The 22,390-nt window shown below is 48.2% G+C and overlaps 1 protein-coding gene across 1 annotated transcript; it reads left to right on the forward strand.

Annotated features, from left to right (window-relative positions):
* The first annotated feature begins 15,028 nt into the window (after positions 1-15,028).
* LOC136550376 (serine/threonine-protein kinase RIPK-like) lies at positions 15,029-19,144 on the forward strand. The gene is made up of 4 exons (XM_066541924.1): positions 15,029-15,748; positions 16,756-16,891; positions 17,430-17,566; positions 18,242-19,144. The coding sequence occupies exons 1-4, from the start codon at positions 15,356-15,358 to the stop codon at positions 18,881-18,883; spliced, it is 1,308 nt and encodes a 435-aa protein (XP_066398021.1). The 5' UTR covers positions 15,029-15,355; the 3' UTR covers positions 18,884-19,144.
* The last annotated feature ends 3,246 nt before the right edge of the window (positions 19,145-22,390 follow it).

Here is a 22,390-nt window from a genome sequence, read left to right on the forward strand (position 1 = left end):
CTTAAGTTTAACCAAATTTATATAATAAAATAATAATATTTATGATACCAAATAAGTATCATTAGATTCATCGGTAATTATATTTTTACAGTATACCTATTTTATGTCATAAATATTTATAATTTTCTCTATAATTTTGATCAAACTTAAGATGTTTTGACTCTCTAAAAAAAGTTGAAATGATTTATAACTTGGGACTGAGCGAGTACTTCGGACTGAAAATCCCTAATAAAAATATCGAGTCAGTGCTATAATACTAAATGGGATCACTTGTAGCATATCTTTTTATTATTGTGTGGCATGAGTCATGTCAAGCTCAACTCATCTATGCTGGCATAATTTTTTTTCCATAAGCCTGTATGTGTCAACGCGGCTCAAGTTCGTGCCACACAACACATCTGGAAAGTGGACCATGGCCAAGGGAAATGCCAAACAAACATGGGTCCATCGTCCCCTTGCAAATTCCAGACCAACTATGGGACAAGGCACAAAAACAAATGGCAGAGGGTTGAAAACCGTAGCCGATCGAGAGTCGGCGACAAGATGCCAAGAAATCCACGTGAAAGCCATGCATCGTAGAGAAGCAACAACAGAAAAAGTATTAAGCTGCACTATCACTTTTTCGACCCACCACAAGCTTGCTTGTCGAAAAACGAGCAAAAAATATCTAGCTTGACTCTTTTTTTTCCGGCAAGCCTAGCGCCCGGACATTCGGCCCTACGCCTGTGTCTGTACATGGCTCCCGTTCGCAAACCCGCCGACCCCTCACGTAAAATCAAAATAGAATTGTGTCCGCTGTGCCCGCGCAACAGGAGACCCCGGCCGCCGCGCCCACGTCACCACGCGCCTGTGCCCCTGATCCCAACCACGAGATGTAGCAGAAGGTGGGAGGAGGAGAGATGCAACACCAGATCTACTTTTGAAACATCCAAAAATAACGGTTGCAACATACGTCTGAATGCAGTTGAAATACTTGAAACATACTTCTGAAACACTTGAAAAACACACCTAAAACACACTTGAAAAAATATTGCAACCATACGCAACATCCAAATAAAACACATGCAACATATGTGTGAAACATGTGCAACATCCAGATAAACATGATTGAACCATGCTTCCAGAAAAACAGATAAAACATACCTCTAAAATATCTGAAACACTCGAAATAAACTATTGCAACATGCCTCTAAAAACAATTGCAACATATGCAACATCCCCGATCTACTTTTGCAACATCCATATGATTCAACCGCAACATACCTCTAAAATGTCTGAAACAATTGAAACATACAATTGCAACATGGGGGGCCTGGCGCGGAAAGTGCCATGGCCACCAGATCTACGGGCATTGGGGGCTCTCGGGGCTGGAGCAGGGCCGCACACCCGCGCCCGCGCCGGGGCCACAGTCGGGGTCACGCCCATCGCAGCACCGGAGCTGAGGCCGGGGGGGGGGTGGCCAGCCGAAGAAGAGGAACGGGGTCGTGCGGGGGTGGCTGCGTGGATCGGAGCTCGTGCTTGCACCGGGGCCGCCACCACGTCGGAGCAGGAGGAGGGAGAGGGAGGCAGCGGGGTGCACGGCTTGTGCGACGCGCGTGGGGGAGGAGGACGCCTGAGTTGGGGAGGACGCGCGCTGGGGTGAGTGAGGGCGCCGCCGGTGTGGGGGGGGAGGAGGCCGGCGGCGGCGGCCAGGGAGGGAGCAGGAGTGTGGAGAAGACGGTTGGGAGGTGCCGAGGAGCGTGGTCGCCGGCTCGCGGTCGTCATCGGCTGGTGGAGGCGGGCGCGCGCGACGGGGCAGCGGCGCAGCATAGTGGGAGCGGGCTGCGCGGTGGAGGCGGACGGCTGGGTGCGGACGAGAGGGAGCGAGCATAGCGAGTGGGAAGACGCGTCTGGCCGCACGGACGCCCGGGTGGCATCATTATCAATTTTTTAGAACACGACTTCACGTGTATTTTGTTAAGAAGCTAGATTCAGTCTTAGTTTTGCGAACCGAGCTAAAGTTTATATTTTCTTTCCTTTATGTCTGCCTTTTTTCGTGAAAGGGAAAAGGAGTGTTACTTGGATATCACTCCGCAGAATTTTTGTCATTCACAATGGAGAGCTAACAACCATTATCGGTGTTAATAACCTTGTATTTGGTTGCCACCTCTTGTCTATGAAGTCTAGAACTCAAGGCACACCTACCATGACCTACATGAGGTTGTTGTTGACATGCAGTGTATAGGAAGTTGGGAGCAGATGCTGCTCAATCGATCGATGTCGTCGTGAAAAGATAATCAAGGCACAAAAGCATGCGTTGACATGAAAAGTTTACACTAACAATTAGTAATGACTATATGCCAAAGGATGTTGTTGCTAATGGAGTTAGGTTACTTAAATGCCTATATTTAAAACATAAAGCCTCTGCTTTTGACAAAAAAAGAAGATCAATTATGATTCAATCCCCAGGATAAAATAAATTGCTGTGGAACTAGTCTAAAAGAAAAAATTGTGCTAGGAGACATCTTTTGTTGGGTTCAAATTCAAATGTCAAGTAAGCTGTCTATTGAAGAAGTGAGTATCCCCATTCAAAAAACAAAAGAAATTGTGTGTATTCAGTTCAGTGTATGTGATGGTCGACCAAATCAAGCTGAAGATATATAGTTGTCCAAGTAATCGGGCTAGCTATCAATTGTAGAACCTTGCTTGCTTGTAGCCGACAGACTGAAATACAACAGAACAACTAAGAGATGCCCGCGCCGACTAATTACCAGCATTTGTAACACGTATGCGTAGTAAGATTGATGTATCATCCCAACAGAACTGCAGATCTACAGCCTACAGGGGATATCGAATAGTCATCACTAATTAATATTATCCAATTCCCATTTCTCAACATAAAGAAACCTGATGCAGAATATGTGCTCACGTCGGAGAGCATGAATGATCCATATTAAATCACAAGGATTTTCGTTCAACAAAATCAAGAGCCCTAGCTACTAGATACATTTTTTTGTCTCCTATGCTTGTTCTCGTATCAAGCTAGGGCCATTGATCTAGAATGTTTAGCTGAAAATGACAGATACTATAAGGGCCTAAATGATATCTTATAACCCTGTGGTTGTACCTGCCAGCGTGTTTATCTGCTAATTAACACAGAAAACTAATCGGGGAAAAAGAAGAGGTGCATGGGAAGCTCGATCAGCTCGACCATGCATATATCAAATATGTGACTATAGCAGTTGGTAACGGGTCGTCGTGTGACATTTGAGCTCTTCATGGAAAAAGATGGCGAACCTAACCTGTATCTCTCCCATCACGAGGGTAACCTGTCGCTCACCTGCAGATGACTGTCATTAGTATGTGCATGTTCTTTACATTACATGTGATCATATTTTTAAAAAAAAGAGTTTCTAGAACGTGTCAATTCGGGGGCTTCGGTTTCAAGGTCACAAATGAGGGCGAGGTTCTTGTCGAATTTGAGTTCAGTTTACTCTTTGGTTCCAATCTAATTGCTCTCTCGGTGACGTGGCAGATAGATAGTGTTACTAGTCTAACCTTTGCTGATGTGTTAGATTGAGAATATATATGTTGTATAGGTTGACGTCATTTATTCAATACAACATAACAGGAGCAGCAACGGTATGGCTAATAATACAGCTCACTGTTCATTGTATGTACATTTACGGTCTATTTATCAGACACATTTATAGTACTAGTTGGTTACTAGAGCATATATACTTCATAATAATCAACACATGGCTAACTCCTTTCTCTTGTAAAATTTCTTAGAGCTCAGCCGTTCTGCTTTGCTTCTCTTCTTTTTCCTGTTCTCTCCACCTCAGCATAAAACCTGTTTACATTGCTTTATTATATTTGCTCTAACATGGAGCGCAAGGGTAGGGGCACGAGCCCCCATCCTCGCCCCATGCATGTTAGAGCTGCCCCTGAATAGGAGTTTATGTGTAAGATTAGAGTTTCTCTGAGGCGAAACAAGGTTAGGAATGTTCTTTGTGGCAATGAGTTTAGTGGGCTAAACAACCAAAAATCTTCTAGTATACATGACGTGAGCTCAAGGGGCAGTTAAAATTGTGCATGCAGTGAAATACATTGAAATGTCATTATTCTTGGGATTTATGGGTTCATTTTCTTGGGAGTGCCCATAGAGATGGGGCTCATCCTAACGTTTTTTAAGAGTGAAATTCGCTCCAGGTACGTAAACTTGTCTTTAAGTGTCAGTTAGGTCCCCAAAGTCTCAATTTTTAATTTCTGAGTCCCTGAAGTTTGTTTGAGTCTCATCGGGCATCCAACAGGTCTATACTTGACCCGTTAGGTGACGTGGTTGTATGTGTGGCGTCCATCGTGGATTCGGCATGCTGACGCAACGTGGACCGTTGATCGGTGGGGGTGTTTAGCCCACGCCCCGCGTGCACCCACCTTCTCCTCCGCCATTCTGTTCTTTCGCCTACCTCCCTTAAACAGAGAAGTCGACACTACTACAAAAATGATTTTATGAGGCACCACCCAACACAAAATCCAACAGACTCGTAAAATATTCAGCGATTAACTGAGGCGGTCATTTTTATTTATGGAGGCACAAAAAATGACCTCACGCAAAATAGACTTACAGAGATTGTTGTTTTATTTACAGAGGCGGTTAGGAAATACCGGCCTCCAAAAATAGATTTATTGAGATGGTCGTTTTTAGATAACTGCCTCAAAAAATATTCTATTTTTCGTAAATCTATTTTCAGAGGCGAGCACACTATAAGGCCCACCTCTGAAAATACTGGCCCAACTTCGAGCCCTGGCAAAGCCCAACTCTACCCTTCTATCAGGCTCATATATAACTCAGACTTAGGGTTAACCCTAGCCTCACAGCGCCCCTCCCCTGCCGAGCGCGACGCTCCTCTCCCTCACAGCGCCCCTCACTCTCCTCTCCCTCTCTCTCCTCCCTCCGGCGGCGCGGCGCCCTCGATCTAGCACTCCGGCGGCAACGACACGGCAGGCTCGCGTTCGGGAGCGCCGAATTGGGCTCGGGCATGTCAAGCAGTGGCGGCGCACGCGCGAATGGGCTCAACGGGCCTCACCGATGGGCTCGCTGGTGTTTTTTATTGATTAACCTAGGCAGGCATATTAACCGTCCCGGTTGTTCATGATTTACTGAGGCCTTTCGATGGAGGCGTGTCGGTGTTTCGGACCGAGGGGTCCTCAACCAACCAGTGAATTTGAACTACGTGCTCCTAATCCCGGATGGTGATGCAAAGAGACAAGGTTTATACTGGTTCAGGCAATCGATGCCCTACGTCCAGTCCGAGAGATCGATCTCGTATTCCTTGCACCGAAGTGCTTGTAGTAGGGGGTTACAAGCTAAGTGAAGGGATCATGACGCCTAAGAGGGGGGTGAATTAGGCAACTTAAAATTCTAACTCTACACTATGGCCTCTTTTTCTAACCCTAGCAAAACCTATGCAATAGATAAGCTATCTAGATGTGTAACTATGGTTTTGCTAGTGTGTAGCTATCTCTACTGTAAAATAAGTAATGTAAACAATGTAAATGCGGAAGCTAAAGAGCAAGATAGAGATATGCAAACTCCCATCAACGACTCTGGTATTTTTACCGAGGTATCGAGAAGCGTGCAAGCTTCCCCCTAGTCCTCGTTGGAGCCCCTCACAAGGAATCCCTCGCAAGGGCCAAGCTCCCGGTCGAGTAACTCCGTGGATAGCTTCGGGCCTTCCCCACGCGCAAGTGGGTCTCCGATGTGCCTCTCGGTAAGCCTCTCCCGGATGCTCCCCGTCGTCTTCACTATCAAGCTTCCGGCCGAAACGCCGTGGGCCTTGTTCCCTCCGGTACACGGTGGCGGCCACACCACAAACACGGTTGGTGTGATCTCGCAAGACTTCAAGCCCCTCCGATGTACAACACTTGTGCTCGCAAGCACGGGGGTGGCAAGAGGTATGCAAACTTCACTTAAACACTAGGCAAACACCTAGAGCAAGCGCATAAGCGGTGGTCTAATCAATCTAAGCACTTCGCAAAGCACTTATGCTAATCACCTAATAAAACACTAAGCACTATGCATGTGGAGATCACTCAAATGATGTATCAACACTCTTGGTATGTTTCCTCAGCTCCACACGTCTCAAATGGCCGGTTGGGGTTGTATTTATAAGCCCCACTGAGAAAGTAGCCGTTGGGGTCGAACTCCCGCAATTCTGCTACTGACCGGACGCTGAGATCGTCCTGACCGGACGCGTCCGGTCGTCTCGACCGTTGCAGCCACGAACTACCGATCGGACGCTGCCAGCGTCCGGTCGCTTGCCACCGGACGCGTCCGGTCGTAGTTTCGCGCGCCTGGAACCTCTCTGTACTCGATCGGACGCTGTGTTTCTACGTCCGGTCGGTTGCCGCCCGCGTCCGGTCCTCGCGTCCGGTCGCCTGTCTACCGAGCCACCGGTCCAGCGTCCGGTCGCGCTTCCAGTGTCCGGTCCAGCGTCCGGTCGCCTCTACGAGCTCGTTTCTTCGTGATCTTGCGTACGGCTTGGTTCCTATCTTTATGCTTGGACTTTGCTTGATATCTTGGGTCTTTTCTTGTGCTCCTAAGGTCTTCCTTAAGGTGTTGATCATCGGATCATCACGTCGCCTTCGTCCAAGTCATGTCTTGCACCCTGTTGGACTACAAAACAAACACTTGCAAATTTATTAGTCCAATTTGGTTGTGTTGGTCATCAAACACTAAAATCCAAAGTAAATGAGCTTAGGGTCCATTTTCCTTACAATCTCCTCCTTTTTGGTGATTGATGACAATACGACCAAAGCAAGCAAATGATAGAGATTTTGAAATTTTAAAAACTACCTACTTGCTAGGATGCAACGCAAAGGGCAAGGTTATATGGTACTAATTGACAGATACCAAATAAAACTTTACTTAAAAGCCATGTCTTGCCCTTGCAAATGTCCCCATGTGATGTTATGGATTAAAGCCTATCTTTCTAAAAAAAATCTCCCATTACTTAGACTAATCCATAATTCACTTTTCTCCCTTTCTCGGACCATTACCACCTGTAGACATCAACTTGATGCTTGCCTTTGGTCCTTCAAATTCTCCCCCTTTGGCATCAAACACCGAAAAGGAAGACATTAGTAGCAACAAGGGAGGGAAGGATCACAAAATTTAACCCTCATATATTATATAGACTAAGCTCCCCCTGAATGTATGCATACATATGGTAGAAAGCAAAGCATATGCATAATTAGTAATTTATTGTATAAGAGAGTTTAATCTATATAATGCATGGAGAAAGCATATAAAGAAGAAAAGTAAACAACATGATGATGCCAATTGAAGAAAGATGCTTAACTCCGGGGACTCCAATTTCCTTACAATGAGACTACTACACATGTGATAGGTTTGAAAAAAAAATTGATACCATTTGAACAAGTGTTAGTCTCAAAGCATCCAAGTTGTAGAATAAGCTCCCCCTAAATTTGTGCACACAAGTGTTGAATACTTGTAAAATTTGTGCACATTGATTTAAGTATCAAAATACCACTTGAAAGATGATATTTGGGAGAGATTATGTACAAATTGGACTTTGGCACATATTAGATAAATGATAGTAAAACAAGCTATGTGCCGTGTTTCTAAACAATTTTTAAACCATGTAGGTTTGCTCCAAGGATTGATAATGAAACCGAGCAAGCCTACCATATGATGTACCTATTGAATGCATGACAAAGGATTTAAGCATGTAAATGCAAACATAGGCATGAAAGATAACTAGATGCTTTAAGAGTATATCAATTGAAGGATAATACCAATTGAAATGAATACTAATAGAAAGTAATGACATCTAGTTACCTAACATGGGAAGGGGAATTTGGGTCCATAGTATTCACTAACCTACTTGGCAATGACTATGTCCATCAAGATGCACCCCATGAAATGCAACCATACTTTTGCCAAGTCTCCAAATTCCCCAACATCCAGCGGACTCCTTACTTCCCTTTCGGGATCCAAACCTTCTTGGTGCTTTTCATGTTGGAAATGATTTTCTTTGGCACCCAAAAACGTTTGACCCCATTGTTGGCTTGCTTGTTCACCTTGATGGCCACCACCTTGTCATTTTTCTTCTTCTTCAAGAGATAAGGTGTGGAGGCCTTCTTGTCCACCTTGTTGGTGTAGGTGTTGGAGAGCTTGCTTGTTTGCTTTTTCTCCTTCTTCTTTGCTCCTCCCCATTCTTTACCTTGCACTCATAGGACTTGTGGCCTTCTTTGTGGCACACGTAACAAACCACAGTTTGTCCTTCATCAAGCTTCTTCACTCCCTTGACGGTGTTATCTTGATGAAGTTGGGTTTGCTTCGCTTTGCCTTTCACTTGAGTCAAGTCCTTGGTGAGGCGAACTACTTCTTGCTTGAGTTGCTCATTCTCCTTTGCAACCTCTTGTGTGCATGTATCTACAACAACTTTCTCAACACAAACTTGGTTGCACAAAGGTGAGTCTAAACATAAATCATTGCAAGAAGTAGAGGCATCCTTTTTAATTATGTCATTTCTTTTAGATGCCTTGGTGGGGGTATTTTTTATGGCCTCAAGATTAGCAACTTTATTTGTTAGCTCATCACAATATTTGCCCATGATTTCCATTTTAGCAAGCAAACTTTGATAATCATTTTGTGAGCTAGCTAACTTTTCTTTTAATTTTTCATTTTTCTTTTCAAGTTGCTTATCTTTGATTGTGCATGCATTTGTTGTTGCACTAGCCTCAAGTTGCTCAATTTTAGTAGATAGTTCAACATTGAGATTTGTAAAGTTTTCATATTGTTCAAGCAAATTTTTGTATGCTTCTTGTGAACTACCTAGCTCTTCTTTTAAATTTTTGAGCTTCTTTTGTTGACTAGTGCAAACTTTAGCATATTTAAGATTTTGTTGCACAATTATATTATAAGAAGGCAAATCATCATCACTATCGCTCTCACTAGAGGATGAGCTTTCATTACCTCGTGCCATAAGGCACACACGAGAAGAGCTTGATGATGAGTGCTTGCGCCCTCGCCTCTTGTGATGATCTTCTTTACTTGAAGAATCATCCCATGACCTTATTGATGTGAGGGCTTTGTTCTTGCACACCTTCTTCTTTGCCTTGGGTGTGGGCTTGTTTGGACAAACTTCCACAAAGTGCCCCAACTCGCCGCATCCATAGCATCCCCTCTTTCTTTGCTCGTTTCTTTGATTAGTGAAAACGAGGTCTTGAATTTGGATGGGCACACCCTTGACATTGAGCCTTACGATCATCTTTTCCACCTTTTTGATAAGTTTGATTGATTCTTCATCAAGGTCAGAGGTGGAGGAGGAAGATTGATCATCATCACTTGATTCTTGTTCATCATCATCATCATCATCATCATCATCATCATCATCATCATCTTCTTCACTTGGGGAGCTTGAGCTTGAGCTTGACTCAACTTTCTTGCCCTTCATCTTTTTCTTCTCGCTACAAGCGAGAGCTTTGCCTTTGCTTGATGAAGATGCTTCTCTTTGACCCATCTTACATGACATTTCAAATGCCACTAGCTTGCCAATGACAATGCCCGGGGTCATGTTGCTCAAGTTCTTCATGTTGTGAAGAATGGTGATGATACTTGCATATTTCTTTTGTGGTAGAACGGAGATGATCTTCCTCACGATGTCCGCATCATCTAGCTTTAATAATCCTATTGAATGGAGCTCATTGATAATTAGATTCAATCGAGAATACATATCACGAACAAGCTCATCATCATTCATAGCAAAAGAATCATAATTTTGCTTAGCTAGACAATGTTTTTGCTCACGGACATTACTTGTGCCGTCATGGAGCTCTTGGAGTTTTAACCAAATTTCATGAGCGGTATTTAAAGTAAACACTTGGTTAAAAACATCCATGCTAAAAGATTCAAACAAGCAATTCTTAGCTCTAGCATTAAAATGCATTTCTTTTTCGTCACTCTTTGTGGGCCTTTTTGGGATTCTTAATGGGTTTAATCCCCTCACGAGTGACTCTCCATACACCTAAATCAACCGCCTCAAGGTGGTAAGCCATTCTAGCTTTATAGTATGGGAAGTTAGTGCCGTCAAAGTATAGAGGCCTAGCGATATCTATCCCAACCACTCTAAAAAAGCGTCGGCCTAACAGCGGTTAAGCCAAAGGTCCAAATATGAGCCAACCGGCTTTGATAACAATTGAAGGGACCATAACGCCTAAGAGGGGTGGTGGTGAATTAGGCAACTTAAAATTCTAACTCTACACTATGGCCTCTTTTTCTAACCCTAGCAAAACCTATGCAATAGATAAGCTATCTAGATGTGCAATTATAGTTTTGCTAGTGTGTAGCTATCTCTACTGCAAAATAAGTAATGTAAACAATGTAAATGCAGAAGCTAAAGAGCAAGGTAGAGATATGCAAACTCCCGTCGACGACTCTGGTATTTTTACCGAGGTATCGAGAAGCGCGTAAGCTTCCCCCTAGTCCTCGTTGGAGCCCCTCACAAGGAATCCCTCGCAAGGGCCAAGCTCCCGGTTGGATAACTCCGTGGATAGCTTCGGGCCTTCCCCACGCGCAAGTGGGTCTCCGATGTGCCTCTCGGCAAGCCTCTCCCGGATGCTCCCCGCCGTCTTCACTATCAAGCTTCCGGCCAAAACGCCGCAGGCCTTGTTCCCTCCGGTACATGGTGGTGGCCACACCACAAACATGGTTGGTGTGATCTTGCAAGACTTCAAGCCTCTCAGATGTACAACACTTATGCTCGCAAGCACGGGGGTGGCAAGAGGTATGCAAACCTCACTTAAACACTAGGCAAACACCTAGAGCAAGCGCATAAGCGGTGGTCTAATCAACCTAAGCACTTCGCAAAGCACTTATGCTAATCACCTAATAAAACACTAAGCACTATGCATGTGGAGATCACTTAAATGGTGTATCAACACTCTTGGTATGTTTCCTCAGCTCCACACGTCTCAAATGGCCGGTTGGGGGTTGTATTTATAAGCCCCACTGAGAAAGTAGCCGTTGAGGTCGAACTCCCGCAATTCTGCTACTGACCGGACGCTGAGATCATCCTGACCGGACGCGTCCGGTCGTCTCGACCGTTGCAGCCACGAACTACCGATCGGACGCTGCCAGCGTCCGATCGCCTGCCACCGGACGCGTCCGGTCGTAGTTTCACGCGCCTAGAACCTCTCTGTACTCGATCGGACGCTGTGTTTCTGCGTCCGGTCGGTTGCCGCCTGTGTCCGGTCCTCGCTTCCAGTCGCCTATCTACCGAGCCACCAGTCCAGCGTCCGGTCACGCTTCCCGCGTCCGGTCCAGCGTCCGGTCGCCTCTACGAGCTCGTTTCTTCGTGATCTTGCGTACGGCTTGGTTCCTATCTTCATGCTTGGACTTTGCTTGATATCTTGGGTCTTTTCTTGTGCTCCTAAGGTCTTCCTTAAGGTGTTGATCATCGGATCATCACGTCGCCTTCGTCCAAGTCATGTCTTGCACCCTGTTGGACTATAAAACAAACACTTGCAAATTCATTAGTCTAATTTGGTTGTGTTGGTCATCAAACACTAAAATCTAAAGTAAATGGGCTTAGGGTTCATTTTCCTTACACTAGGTGAGAGAGGGAGTTAGTCCCAGGTCTCGGCGTGGAGCGGTGCGTGCGCCTCGGAGTCGGCCCCCAGAAATGGCCCTGGCTGCCCCCTTTTATAGCTGTAAGGAGGGAGCCAGGAATACATGAGAGAGCTACACGTGGAGCCTTAGAAGGAAGATCTAGTACTGTGGCATATTCCTGTAGCAGCACAGTGTCAGGAATGGCAATTGGTACTTGATCACTGGTGCGTCGTGCCGGCCATGCCCGAGGCTGTTGAAGTCGTAGGGGTCCTCGTTGACGTCTAGTCAGCATGGCCTCCGCTGTAGGTGACATGCTGTGCCTTGTGAATTTTTGACTTGGTGGCGTGCTGAGGCCTGGCAGGTGTTTGTGGCTGACTGTGCAGAGGCCTGGGAGGTGACCTGAGTATGATGCGGGGGCCTCGGTGGTCAGCATCGTACCTGGTTTAGGTGGAAAAGTGCAGGGCATGTGGCCGCAGGGCATGGTAACCCCTGCACCGTCAGTAAGGGATGGTAAAAAGGAGACTTGACCGTTGTCCCATCGCTCCTGTTGCTGTACCCTGCTGGTCGTGGCTGACGTAGTGGGTGCATTCAGGCGCATTAAATGGATGGGACAGCCTGCCAGAGGGACGGCCTCGGCGAGAGGGCCTCGGCGAGACGGCCTCGGCGGGGCGAATCAGGGAATCGGCCTCGGCGAGAGGGCCTCGATGGGGCGAATCGGAGAATCGGCCTCGGCGAGATGGCCTCGGCGAGGCGAATCGGCCTCGGCGAGAGGGCCTCGACAGGGCGAATCGGAGAATCGGCCTCGGCGAGAGGGCCTCGGCGAGATGGCCTCGGTGGGGCGAATCGGGGAATCGGCCTCGGCGAGAGGGCCTCGGCGGGGCGAATCGGGGAATCGGCCTCGGCGAGAGGGCCTCGACGGGGCGAATCGGAGAATCGGCCTCGGCGAGATGGCCTCGGCGGGGCGAATCGGCCTCGGCGAGAGGGCCTCGGCGGGGCGAATCGGGGAATCGGCCTCGGCGAGAGGGCCTCGGCGGGGCGAATCGGCCTCGGCGAGGGGGCCTCGGCGGGGCGAATCGGCCTCGGCGAGAGGGCCTCGGCGAGAGGGCCTCGGCGGGGCGAATCGGAGAATCGGCCTCGGCGAGACGAATCGGAGAATCGGCCTCGGCGAGAGGGCCTCGGTGAGGCGAATCGGCCTCGGCGAGAGGGCCTCGGCGGGGCGAATCGGAGAATCGGCCTCGGCGAGAGGGCCTCGGCGGGGCGAATCGGCCTCGGCGGGGCGAATCGGAGAATCGGCCTCGGCGAGAGGGCCTCGGCGGGGCGAATCGGGGAATCGGCCTCGGCGAGAGGGCCTCGGCGGGGCAAATCGGAGAATCGGCCTCGGCGAGGGGGCTCGGCGAGACGGCCTCGGCGGGGCGAATCGGAGAATCGGTCGAGGCCTCGTGGTTATCCTTCGGCTTTGATATTTGTAAGGTCTAAGCAATATTTTCGGTTCTTGCTTAGGGTGCCCCTTTTTATGGTATCCGACAAGGCGGTTGCGTTGCCCGCCTCCGTTAACCTGAAACACCCGCCTCCAATAAGATTTGTGTAGTAGTGCGAGGAGGCAGGCGAAAAGAACATAATGGGGGTGGAGAAGGAGGGTGCACGCGGGGCATGGGCCAAATACCCCACTGGTCAGTGGACCACACTGCATCAGCATGCTGCATCCACGGTGGACGCCACACATATAGCCATGTCAGCTATCGGGCCGGGTTTAGACCCGTTTAGATGTATGGGGAGACCAAACAAACTCTAGGAACACAGAAATTGCAAATAGGGACTCTGGGGATCTATCTGACACTTGAAGACAAATTCAGGAACCTAAAGTGAATTTCACTCTTCTTTTTTAAGAAGGCGGACTATGAGAAACTTCTGTTTTTTTTAGAGAGAGAGAATTGCACTAAAATCTGAAGGATTTTTTCCTAACCAAAATCTAAATTGGCGGTGTATATTTACCTGGGGTGACCGATAGAACCAAAATTGTAAACCCTGCATAGGGACTGGACACGTGCGTTTGTAGAGAGAGTGTTCTCTGTTCCGTAAGTCTTGGTAAGAACAAATGTTTCTAGTCGATTCATCCTGAAACTAAGTCGGTCACGTGAGTGAGCTTGGTTAATATTTTGTCTAACCGTCGCAACACAACTAACACTGCAACAGTCAAAAAGGATACAAGGATTATTTCTCTCAAGGCACGCATGGCGTGCATGAACAAGGCTTGATTGTCATTAGTCATTACCCCGCTTGCTCCAACTCCACCTGCCGGAGAAAAACGAGTCCATGCATGCATGCATGTCGTTGCAGCCTTGCAGGTGAAGACTGGTCATGCATTGCACGGAAGAAAGAAAGATGAAGCATGTCCCAGATAAACTAAACATATGAGCTCAGCTCTTTACACGGCCCTAATATATAATGAGTAATAAAATCCGTGAAAATTTCGTGCTGGTGGCAAGCAGACGCAATCCGCTTGAAAGATCTCTCGCCATCAGGTGATGCCAACTGCCAGTTGCCACGCCTCGATCCGTCGCGGGCTCGCGGCGCATCGCCGAAAGGGGGCGAGTTCAGTGAGAAACGGAGAAGTGCAGGGCCGGTCGAGCTCAGGCTTGAGGAATCAGGACCGTGTTCTCTACTGAAATGTGTGTGACCGGTGGCACGCTGGCACCGAGCGATGCATGGAAGGAGAGGGAGAGGGCGAGGGAGAGAGGCGTGGTGGCCTTTTCGGCGGCGGCGCGCGCGTTTGTCAAAGCGCCTTTTGCGAGCTGCTGAGTGCCTCTTTTTGCCGGAGCAGGAGCTGCCCCGCGACGGCGACGCAGGGGTGGGCCGTGTGTTGTGCGTCGAGGCCCCGTCCCCGAGCAGGGCGCGGCACGGGCGGTTCTCCTAAAGAAAGACCCGGCAGACGCGTGGACACCGCCGTGCCACAGGTTGCGAAAATCAGCGGCCTTCTCGTGCCGTACCGGGTACCGGCAGTGGTTGGTTGGTTCTTGGTTGCAGCCGCGTCCCAGGGTAAACAGTAAAATCACTCCACCCTGTCCACGGCTGCAAGCTTGCAACAGCTAGTACAGAGCTTCAGACGACGTGTTCAGCACTGGGCAGTGATCTGATCAGCGCAGGAGACTCTTCCATTCCTACAACAAGGCTGAATCTTTCTTGCATTCCGTTCCAATTGCCGGCATAATGCAGTACTATACAAAAACTAAGCAATAATAATAATAATAATAATAATAATAATAATAATAATAATAATAATAATAATAATAATAACACATTACCTACTCTCGCAAAGTCAGACCCTGTGAGGCGCCTTGCTCTGAGATGAGAGACTGCAACCACGACAGCAACGAATTGTATATATAGTACTATAGCCTAGCGTGCAGGAGCATTTCTGCAGGGTGTCCCAAAGCAAAGCTGCAAGCGCGCCGCTCGCGCCTCAGCCCCCCGACCCAGCCCCGACCAGAGCCATCCCCGTGGCGTCGCGCGCGGCCCCGCCCGGCGCCCGGCGACCGCGCCTATATAGCCACCGCGCCCCGTGCGTCGAGCTGGCCGCACAGACAACACATCCTCTCAAGCAAAGTCGGACCACCTCATCCATCGATCGCGAGCCTTTTTTTTTTTCTTTTGTCTCCACTCTCGCGGTCGCCCGCGCGGCGTCCGTGGCCACAGACCCAGCCTTGCGTTCGTGCGCGCCGCGTGCCTCGGCGGCGATCGATGAGGAGCTGGAAGTCGAAGACGTCGGCGTGGAGGTCGCTCCTGGATAGCTGCCTCGGCGGCGGCGGAGAAGGAAGGTCGGCGGGGGACAGGCAGCGGAAGGTGCGGCCGGGCGGCGGCGGAGGCGGGCGGCTGTCGTTCACGGACCTGAGCGGCGCGGCGGACCAGGACCTGTCGGTGTCGCTGGTGGGGTCGAACCTGCACGTGTTCAGCGTGGCGGAGCTGCGTGAGGCCACGCGCGGCTTCGTCTCCGGCAACTTCCTCGGCGAGGGCGGCTTCGGCCCCGTCTACAAGGGCGTCGTCGACGACGGCGTCAAGAAGGGGCTCAAGCCGCAGGCCATCGCCGTCAAGCTCTGGGACCCCGAGGGCGCCCAGGGCCACAAGGAGTGGCTGGTAAGTACCACGTCAAATTACGCCACGTGTGCTGGTTAATTACTACTCCGATCCGCGTGCAGTGATTAGCAAGCTTCGGTCGCGAGTCTAGTGGTACTTGTTCTAGTCCTTCTAGATCGTTATTATTATAGCAAAGCTTCCTTGGAAGAATCGTCGTAGTCTCCAAAACTTTACAACCTTTTTAAGCTTTCTTTCTTGTAGTGAAAGAGAGTGATCTTGTTTGTGGTGAACCCAAGCTACCTGCTAGCCGGTCAGTTCCCTTACAAGGATCACTAAACCCAATTCTTCTCTCTACTATAACAATGGCACCATAGTTCCCGGCATGACACCTGGTGCAAGCAGAAGAAGTGCAACCTTGAGTATTCCCGTACAAAAAGAAAGCTCAAGTCTTCCAAGACACCTACACTACATACGCATTTTTACTTTGTATTATGCTTCCTGAATAATTTCGCCATCTGCTGACCAAATCTCTTGGAATTATTTATCGAAAAAAAAATCTCTCGGAAGTAACACATATAGGTTGCGTTCGCTTCGCTGAAAAAACAAACCGAAACATTGTTCCGGTTGATTTGTTGTGAGAGAGAAACACTGTTCTGACTGAAAAAATAAGCTGAAAAGTACGGATTATAAGACAAACAAACAGGGCCGTGCTGTATTAATTCCTAGGAAATCATCAATGGTACCAGTTCAAAACATATATACTAGTATAAGTTTCTATCAGCATCAGTTTAATAAAAAAGGTCGAGATAGATACCGGTCGTGTTCACGGCACGATCGGGCGCTGAGATATCTCGGCGGGCAATGTGACGCGGACGTGTGGCCTTGGTGGTTGAGCGGCAGCGGCGGATAAAGTTGGGTGGCCCATCGCGCGAGATCGAGTACGAGTACGGCGGCGCGCGGCCCCGATCGGGTCGGGGGAAAACCTCAAAAAAGTGAGCGTGGCACGCGGGTTCTGACGCGATTTCGGCGTGTTTTTTGTTGTTGCTGCTGCTGCTGTGGCTGCGCAGGCGGAGGTGATCTTCCTGGGGCAGCTGCGGCACCCCAACCTGGTGAAGCTGGTGGGCTACTGCTGCGAGGACGAGCACCGGCTGCTCGTCTACGAGTACATGGAGCACGGCAGCCTGGAGAACCCCCTCTTCAAACGTGAGTACACTGCTACTACACTCCATCTCCATCGTCCATGAGACCATGAAACCATATGGTAGATTAATTATTTGCATTGGTGAGATGTACTGATGTGAAATAAGGTTGACAAGTCTCGTTGAGCGTTGACCGGGCATATGCTTTAGCATGATGGTTAGCAAGAAAACCGGGGTTCCTACCTACTAACCATTATTATACTTATTATATAAGCTCACGAAACCAGGGGAATTATTGGAAAGAAATGATTATTTTTGTTTTGTTTCAAGTTGGTGGCTGCGTGGAGGAAATTTGCAAGATGTTTCGGTCTGTAGGAAATTCATTGCATGGTGGACTAGGTTTCCCTTGCTTGAACCACCTTCCAAGCTTTCGAGTTCGGTCTGACGAAACCGTTCCTTTTTTTAGACAAAACTGATAGGCCCATTCTGTCTGAATGTGCGATGATGTATGCAGAACAATAAACATTCCATGCGTGAATAATGTAATTCCAAATCGCATTGTGAAGATTTTTCATACTGAATTTTCTGTGATATCTCCGCAGAGATTCCTGCCGTGCTGCCCTGGTCGACCCGACTAAACATTGCAGTAGGCGCGGCGAAGGGTTTGGCGTTCCTCCACGACGCTGAGAAGCCGGTGATCTACCGTGACTTCAAGGCCTCCAACATCTTGCTCGACTCGGTGAGTAGTAGTTTTCTGCAATTAGCCCATGTCATCTTAATTGACTACTTCGGCGTAGATGGTGATGATGTGCGTCATACATTGTCCGACTACTACTATTTAGCAGTAACCATCGTCAGCCTTTTCGTTTCGTCGTAAATGATTGTTGATTATTTACTGCTGGCTAGTTTGGTGTGAGAGAAAAATATTGTTCCAGCTTATAATCTACGATCGTATACGAGCAAGCGACCAGGCTGCATAAGAACTTTTCAATGCAAACTCGCAGTGAACATAGGTTCAGACTTTGAGAGACTTTTCTGATTCAGACATAGTGTCTTTCAGAGTTATAAGGCTTCAGAGTCCTTTTAGCCATGTCATCTGCAATTATTTCAATATATGATATTCGTAGTTATTGACTTAGGCAGCAATACCAAATGTTAGTATCATGCTACTTTATCTTTTTTTTTTGAGTGGAATCATGCTACTTTATCTGTCTATAAGTAGAGAAAAAGAAAAACATTTTTTGAGCAGAAAAAGAAAAACAATTAAATGGAAAGCATAGCATAGTGGGCTAATACTATATTGCTTGGGCCTCATATTGACACAACCAAGTTTCGCCACTGGCGTAAGACTAAGCCCAACAACCACATGAAGCCCCATTCCAATTGCTGATGTTTTCGATCCATCTATCTCCAGGACTACAAGGCCAAGCTGTCAGACTTCGGTCTCGCCAAGGACGGACCGGAGGGCGACGACACCCACGTGTCGACGCGCGTGATGGGAACGCACGGCTACGCGGCGCCGGAGTACATCATGACGGGCCACCTGACGGCGAAGAGCGACGTGTACAGCTTCGGCGTGCTGCTACTGGAGATCCTGACGGGCCGGCGGTCCGTGGACAAGACCCGGCCCAGCCGGGAGCAGAACCTGGTGGACTACGCGCGGCCGTGCCTCAAGGACCCGCTCAGGCTGGCCCGCATCATGGACCCGGCCATGGAGGGCCAGTACTCGGCGCGGGCGGCCCAGAGCGCGGCACTGGTCGTGTACCGGTGCCTCAGCAGCAGAACCAAGAACCGCCCGGACATGTCCGCCGTCGTGCAGGCACTGGAGCCGCTGCTCGACCTCAACGACGACATGGCTGTGGGACCAGTGGGCCCCGTTGGCCCCGTGGTGCTGTTCGTGGCGGCGACGGAGGCTCCCGCGGAGGAGAAGAAGGAGCGGGCCCCGAGGAAGGAGGTCCGCCGGCGCAGGCCCAAGGCGAGCCCCAGGAAGCGCCCCGGCGCCGGCCCGAAGGAGGAGTTCTGGGTGTGGCATATGCCGGCCGAGCAGAAGGCGTGACGGGACACGTCCGTGCTTGGGCAGTGTTGTGCAAGCGTGTGTGTGGTGTACAGACGAGGTGGCGAGGTGCTATTGGTTAGGATCGTGCGCATCCCTGTAAGGTTCCTCTTGTTTCTCTCCTTTTTCAGTCTGCTGTTACAGTGAGATGCATAGTGTGGCTCAAAACTCGAGCAAATTATTTATACTCCCTCTTTCAGAAAAAGAATGCAAGTTGCGTGCCTGCAAAAATAGTTGATCAAAGTTTTCAATGAATACTATTCGTATTTATGACTCAAAATTAATTTATTATAAAAATATATTCTGTAATTAATCTAATGGTATTTATTTGATATCATAAATATTAATATTTTTTTATCTATAATTAGTCAAATGTAAGATTCTAAAACGTGACACTATACTAGAATTGTGTTCCTGGACGGAGGGAGTACACCCTGCTCGTTCATGCTAAAATTTGACTTATGCTGATACTTACTCCCTCTGTCCCGTTTTCAGAGTCACTCCGGCCATCAATGAAGTCCAATAAAGATTCTACTCACCAGGACGCTGGCTGTGTCCAGTGAAAATTCTCGTCACCTAGACACTTTAATGATGTGCCAAAACGACATACTTATCGGGACAGAGAGAGTATGCTGAAATATTGTGAGAGAAAAATAATGTTCCATAACGAAAAAAATAGTTTGGAATAAGCTCAGCAAACAGGGCATACATCCGAAGCCTTCGTTCTCTGCTCCAGTACTCTTGCATGCTTGTGTTCAGATGCAGCGACAATGGCATGCAATTGGCAAACTTACAAGAACGTTTGTGTACATGCCATGGACATGTGACCAGAGGGTATAAATCTTGAGCAGTGATTGGCACTTGGTATCCTTTCTTCTATTTGGCTATACTCTCTTGGTAATTTATAAACCAACAAAATTGTTGTACAAGAGAAACGCTTCGTGAATATGTGACGACTTTTGGATGTAAATTTTAAAAATATGCTTCCATTTTCTTTTCCTTTCTTCTTCCTATAAACTCAGTCGAAATAATTCTCTCTCACACTCCAATTCTAATTGCTGTCGACTTGCTCCGGATTTATGCTCGACATGTATTAGAATTGTGGTGGTTATTTTGATATAATTTCTAGATAAATCTGTTTCAACTAAAACCTCGGGTGCATAGAATGATTCATCCGATTCTTACAGACCTCTAAGGATCTATTTGGAGTATGAGAATTTTTTTTCTATTCCTGTATTTTTCTTATAAAATTTCTGCCTTCCAAACATACCGTAACAAGACAGGGTAAATCTTATAAAACACTTAGTTTTTTAATATAAAACTGGGTGTAAGAGATCTATCGGATACGATCGATACAACAATATTGTTAATTTAATAAAGAATAATAACTTTTTGAGTTAAATACACCAGAGGTCCATTAACTTGTGAGAAGATTTCGGTTAGATCTATCAACTTCCAAAGTAGCTTTTTGGGTCCATAAACTTTGTACGCCGTATCACCTAGGTCCATACCTCTCCACGTTGGCTTCTCGTGCTGACGTGGCATGATGCCGTGGCCATGCAGGCCAGCCGCAGCCCCGCGGGCGCGCGAGTAGAAGCCGGTGGACGGCGCCGCTCCACACCCCTTTGGAAGCTTGTATCTCTCCAACCAGGCCGAATTAGACTTTAGCACTTTAAGCAAAGTTGTAGATCTCGCGTAGCTCTACAATATTTGTTACTACCTCTTGTGCCAAAACTAAACGGATTCGGAGTTAAGAGGGGACAAAGATTGATGTTTTCGTGTATTTTTGCGGTAGTATTGGTTACTTCCTTCAGGAATGGTGTCGTGGCCGACCACAAGCAGGAGAGCGACGCCGCGTGCGCCTCGGCGACCTCCGGGACCACGTCCTCGATGTGCTCCAGATCCTCGGTGCGCGGCTCGGTAGACCGGCGGTGGCCCCGGCCGTCCGGGCGTGGCGTGCCGCTGCGGACGCGGAGATCTCGTTCCCCTAGAACACTGACTTCGTTGGACGCGAGAGGGAGCTGCTCGAAGTGGAGGCCATGCTGTGCGGCGGCGCTACTGCTCATGACAAGGTCGCTGGGAAGAGGCCGATGCCTCTGGACGGTTCCATCACCGGGGCGTCGTTTCTACATGGCGTGGTCTGCATCTCTGCCGCATCTGGCGCTGGGAAGACGGAGATTGTGCTTGAGTTTGCACACAGGCACGCCCACGAGTACAAAAAGGTCCTCTGGGTTCACGGCGAGGCGAGGTACCTACGCCAGAGCTACCTCAAGCTCGTAGATCACTTGGGCGTCGCTGTCGGCGACAATGTATTGTAGACGACGACAACAGAGCGGGCCAGAAGCCTCCACGGGGTCGAGGGAGTCGCTATTGAGAAGATCAACAAGGAGCTCACCCGACTGGTGTGATGGTCGGGCCATTAAGGAGCTCCTACCCAGCGGCGGCGGGCGCACGCACGTCATCATCACGACGCAGCTCCCCAGCCTACAGGGGGTGAGGGTATTCGAGCTAGGAAACCTCTACGCGCCCAACTCCATGCATCTCATGAAGGGCGCGCGCATGTTTAGAGATGAGGACTTGGCTGTACTTACGGACATCCAAGCGAAGGTGTGCGGCGTGCCTCTAGGCCTCGCCCTCGTCGGCTCCATACTGTCCGAGATCGCCGTTAGCCTGGCCGAGCTCCGGGAGATGATGAGGGATGAGCCGCACCGGGCACCGACGTGGTCACCCAAGGACAACGCCGCGATGCATGATAACTCGGGCCTCGTCCAGCTCCTGGACATGTGTTTCACGCTGTTGTCGCAGAACCGACTAATTTATAAGAGTACAAGTACGATGACAGCCCGCAAGCGGTCGCACTGTCATACTTGAACCCATATAAACCCGGTAGTTCGTCGAGTACCACGACGGGTCTCGATAAACAATTTACGACAACCAAGATCGTACATGATTCAACATACATGCCACATATTACATAAAGTTCATAGATACATTTCATCATTAGAGTACGAATAAAAGTTATTACAAACTAAGTTTGATAGATAAAGCGGAAGCAATTATGTTCGAAAATAAAATTTCTAACATAGTTTGATACAGTGCCAAGTAGGATCACGGTCCACAAAAGCAAAGACATGGATTAATAAAGAAGCCTGTCCAAGGCTTACTCCTCATCCACGGCGGGATAGAAGCAACTCTTGCAAATAACCATAATACACAGTGCCATCTGCAACAATGGGAAATAAAACCCTGAGTACGAGAAGGTACTCAGCTAGACTTACCCGTCATAAACCAGAAATAAAATGACTCTAAGGATTATGCAAGGCTGTATAAGTGGGGATAACTTGACAACATTTTGCATAAAGGCAATTGACTTAGTTGTACAATTATGATTCCTTTATCAATTAATTATGACTATCCATCTCTAGATTAGCAACTATCCTGTGCCAAACATGTGGTATATCATTTAAAAGCATACAATAGTAACCATAGCATGTATTGTACTTCCATATT

This window comes from Miscanthus floridulus, chromosome 4 (assembly GCF_019320115.1).
Source record: "Miscanthus floridulus cultivar M001 chromosome 4, ASM1932011v1, whole genome shotgun sequence".
In the NCBI taxonomy this organism is placed as follows: domain Eukaryota; kingdom Viridiplantae; phylum Streptophyta; class Magnoliopsida; order Poales; family Poaceae; genus Miscanthus; species Miscanthus floridulus.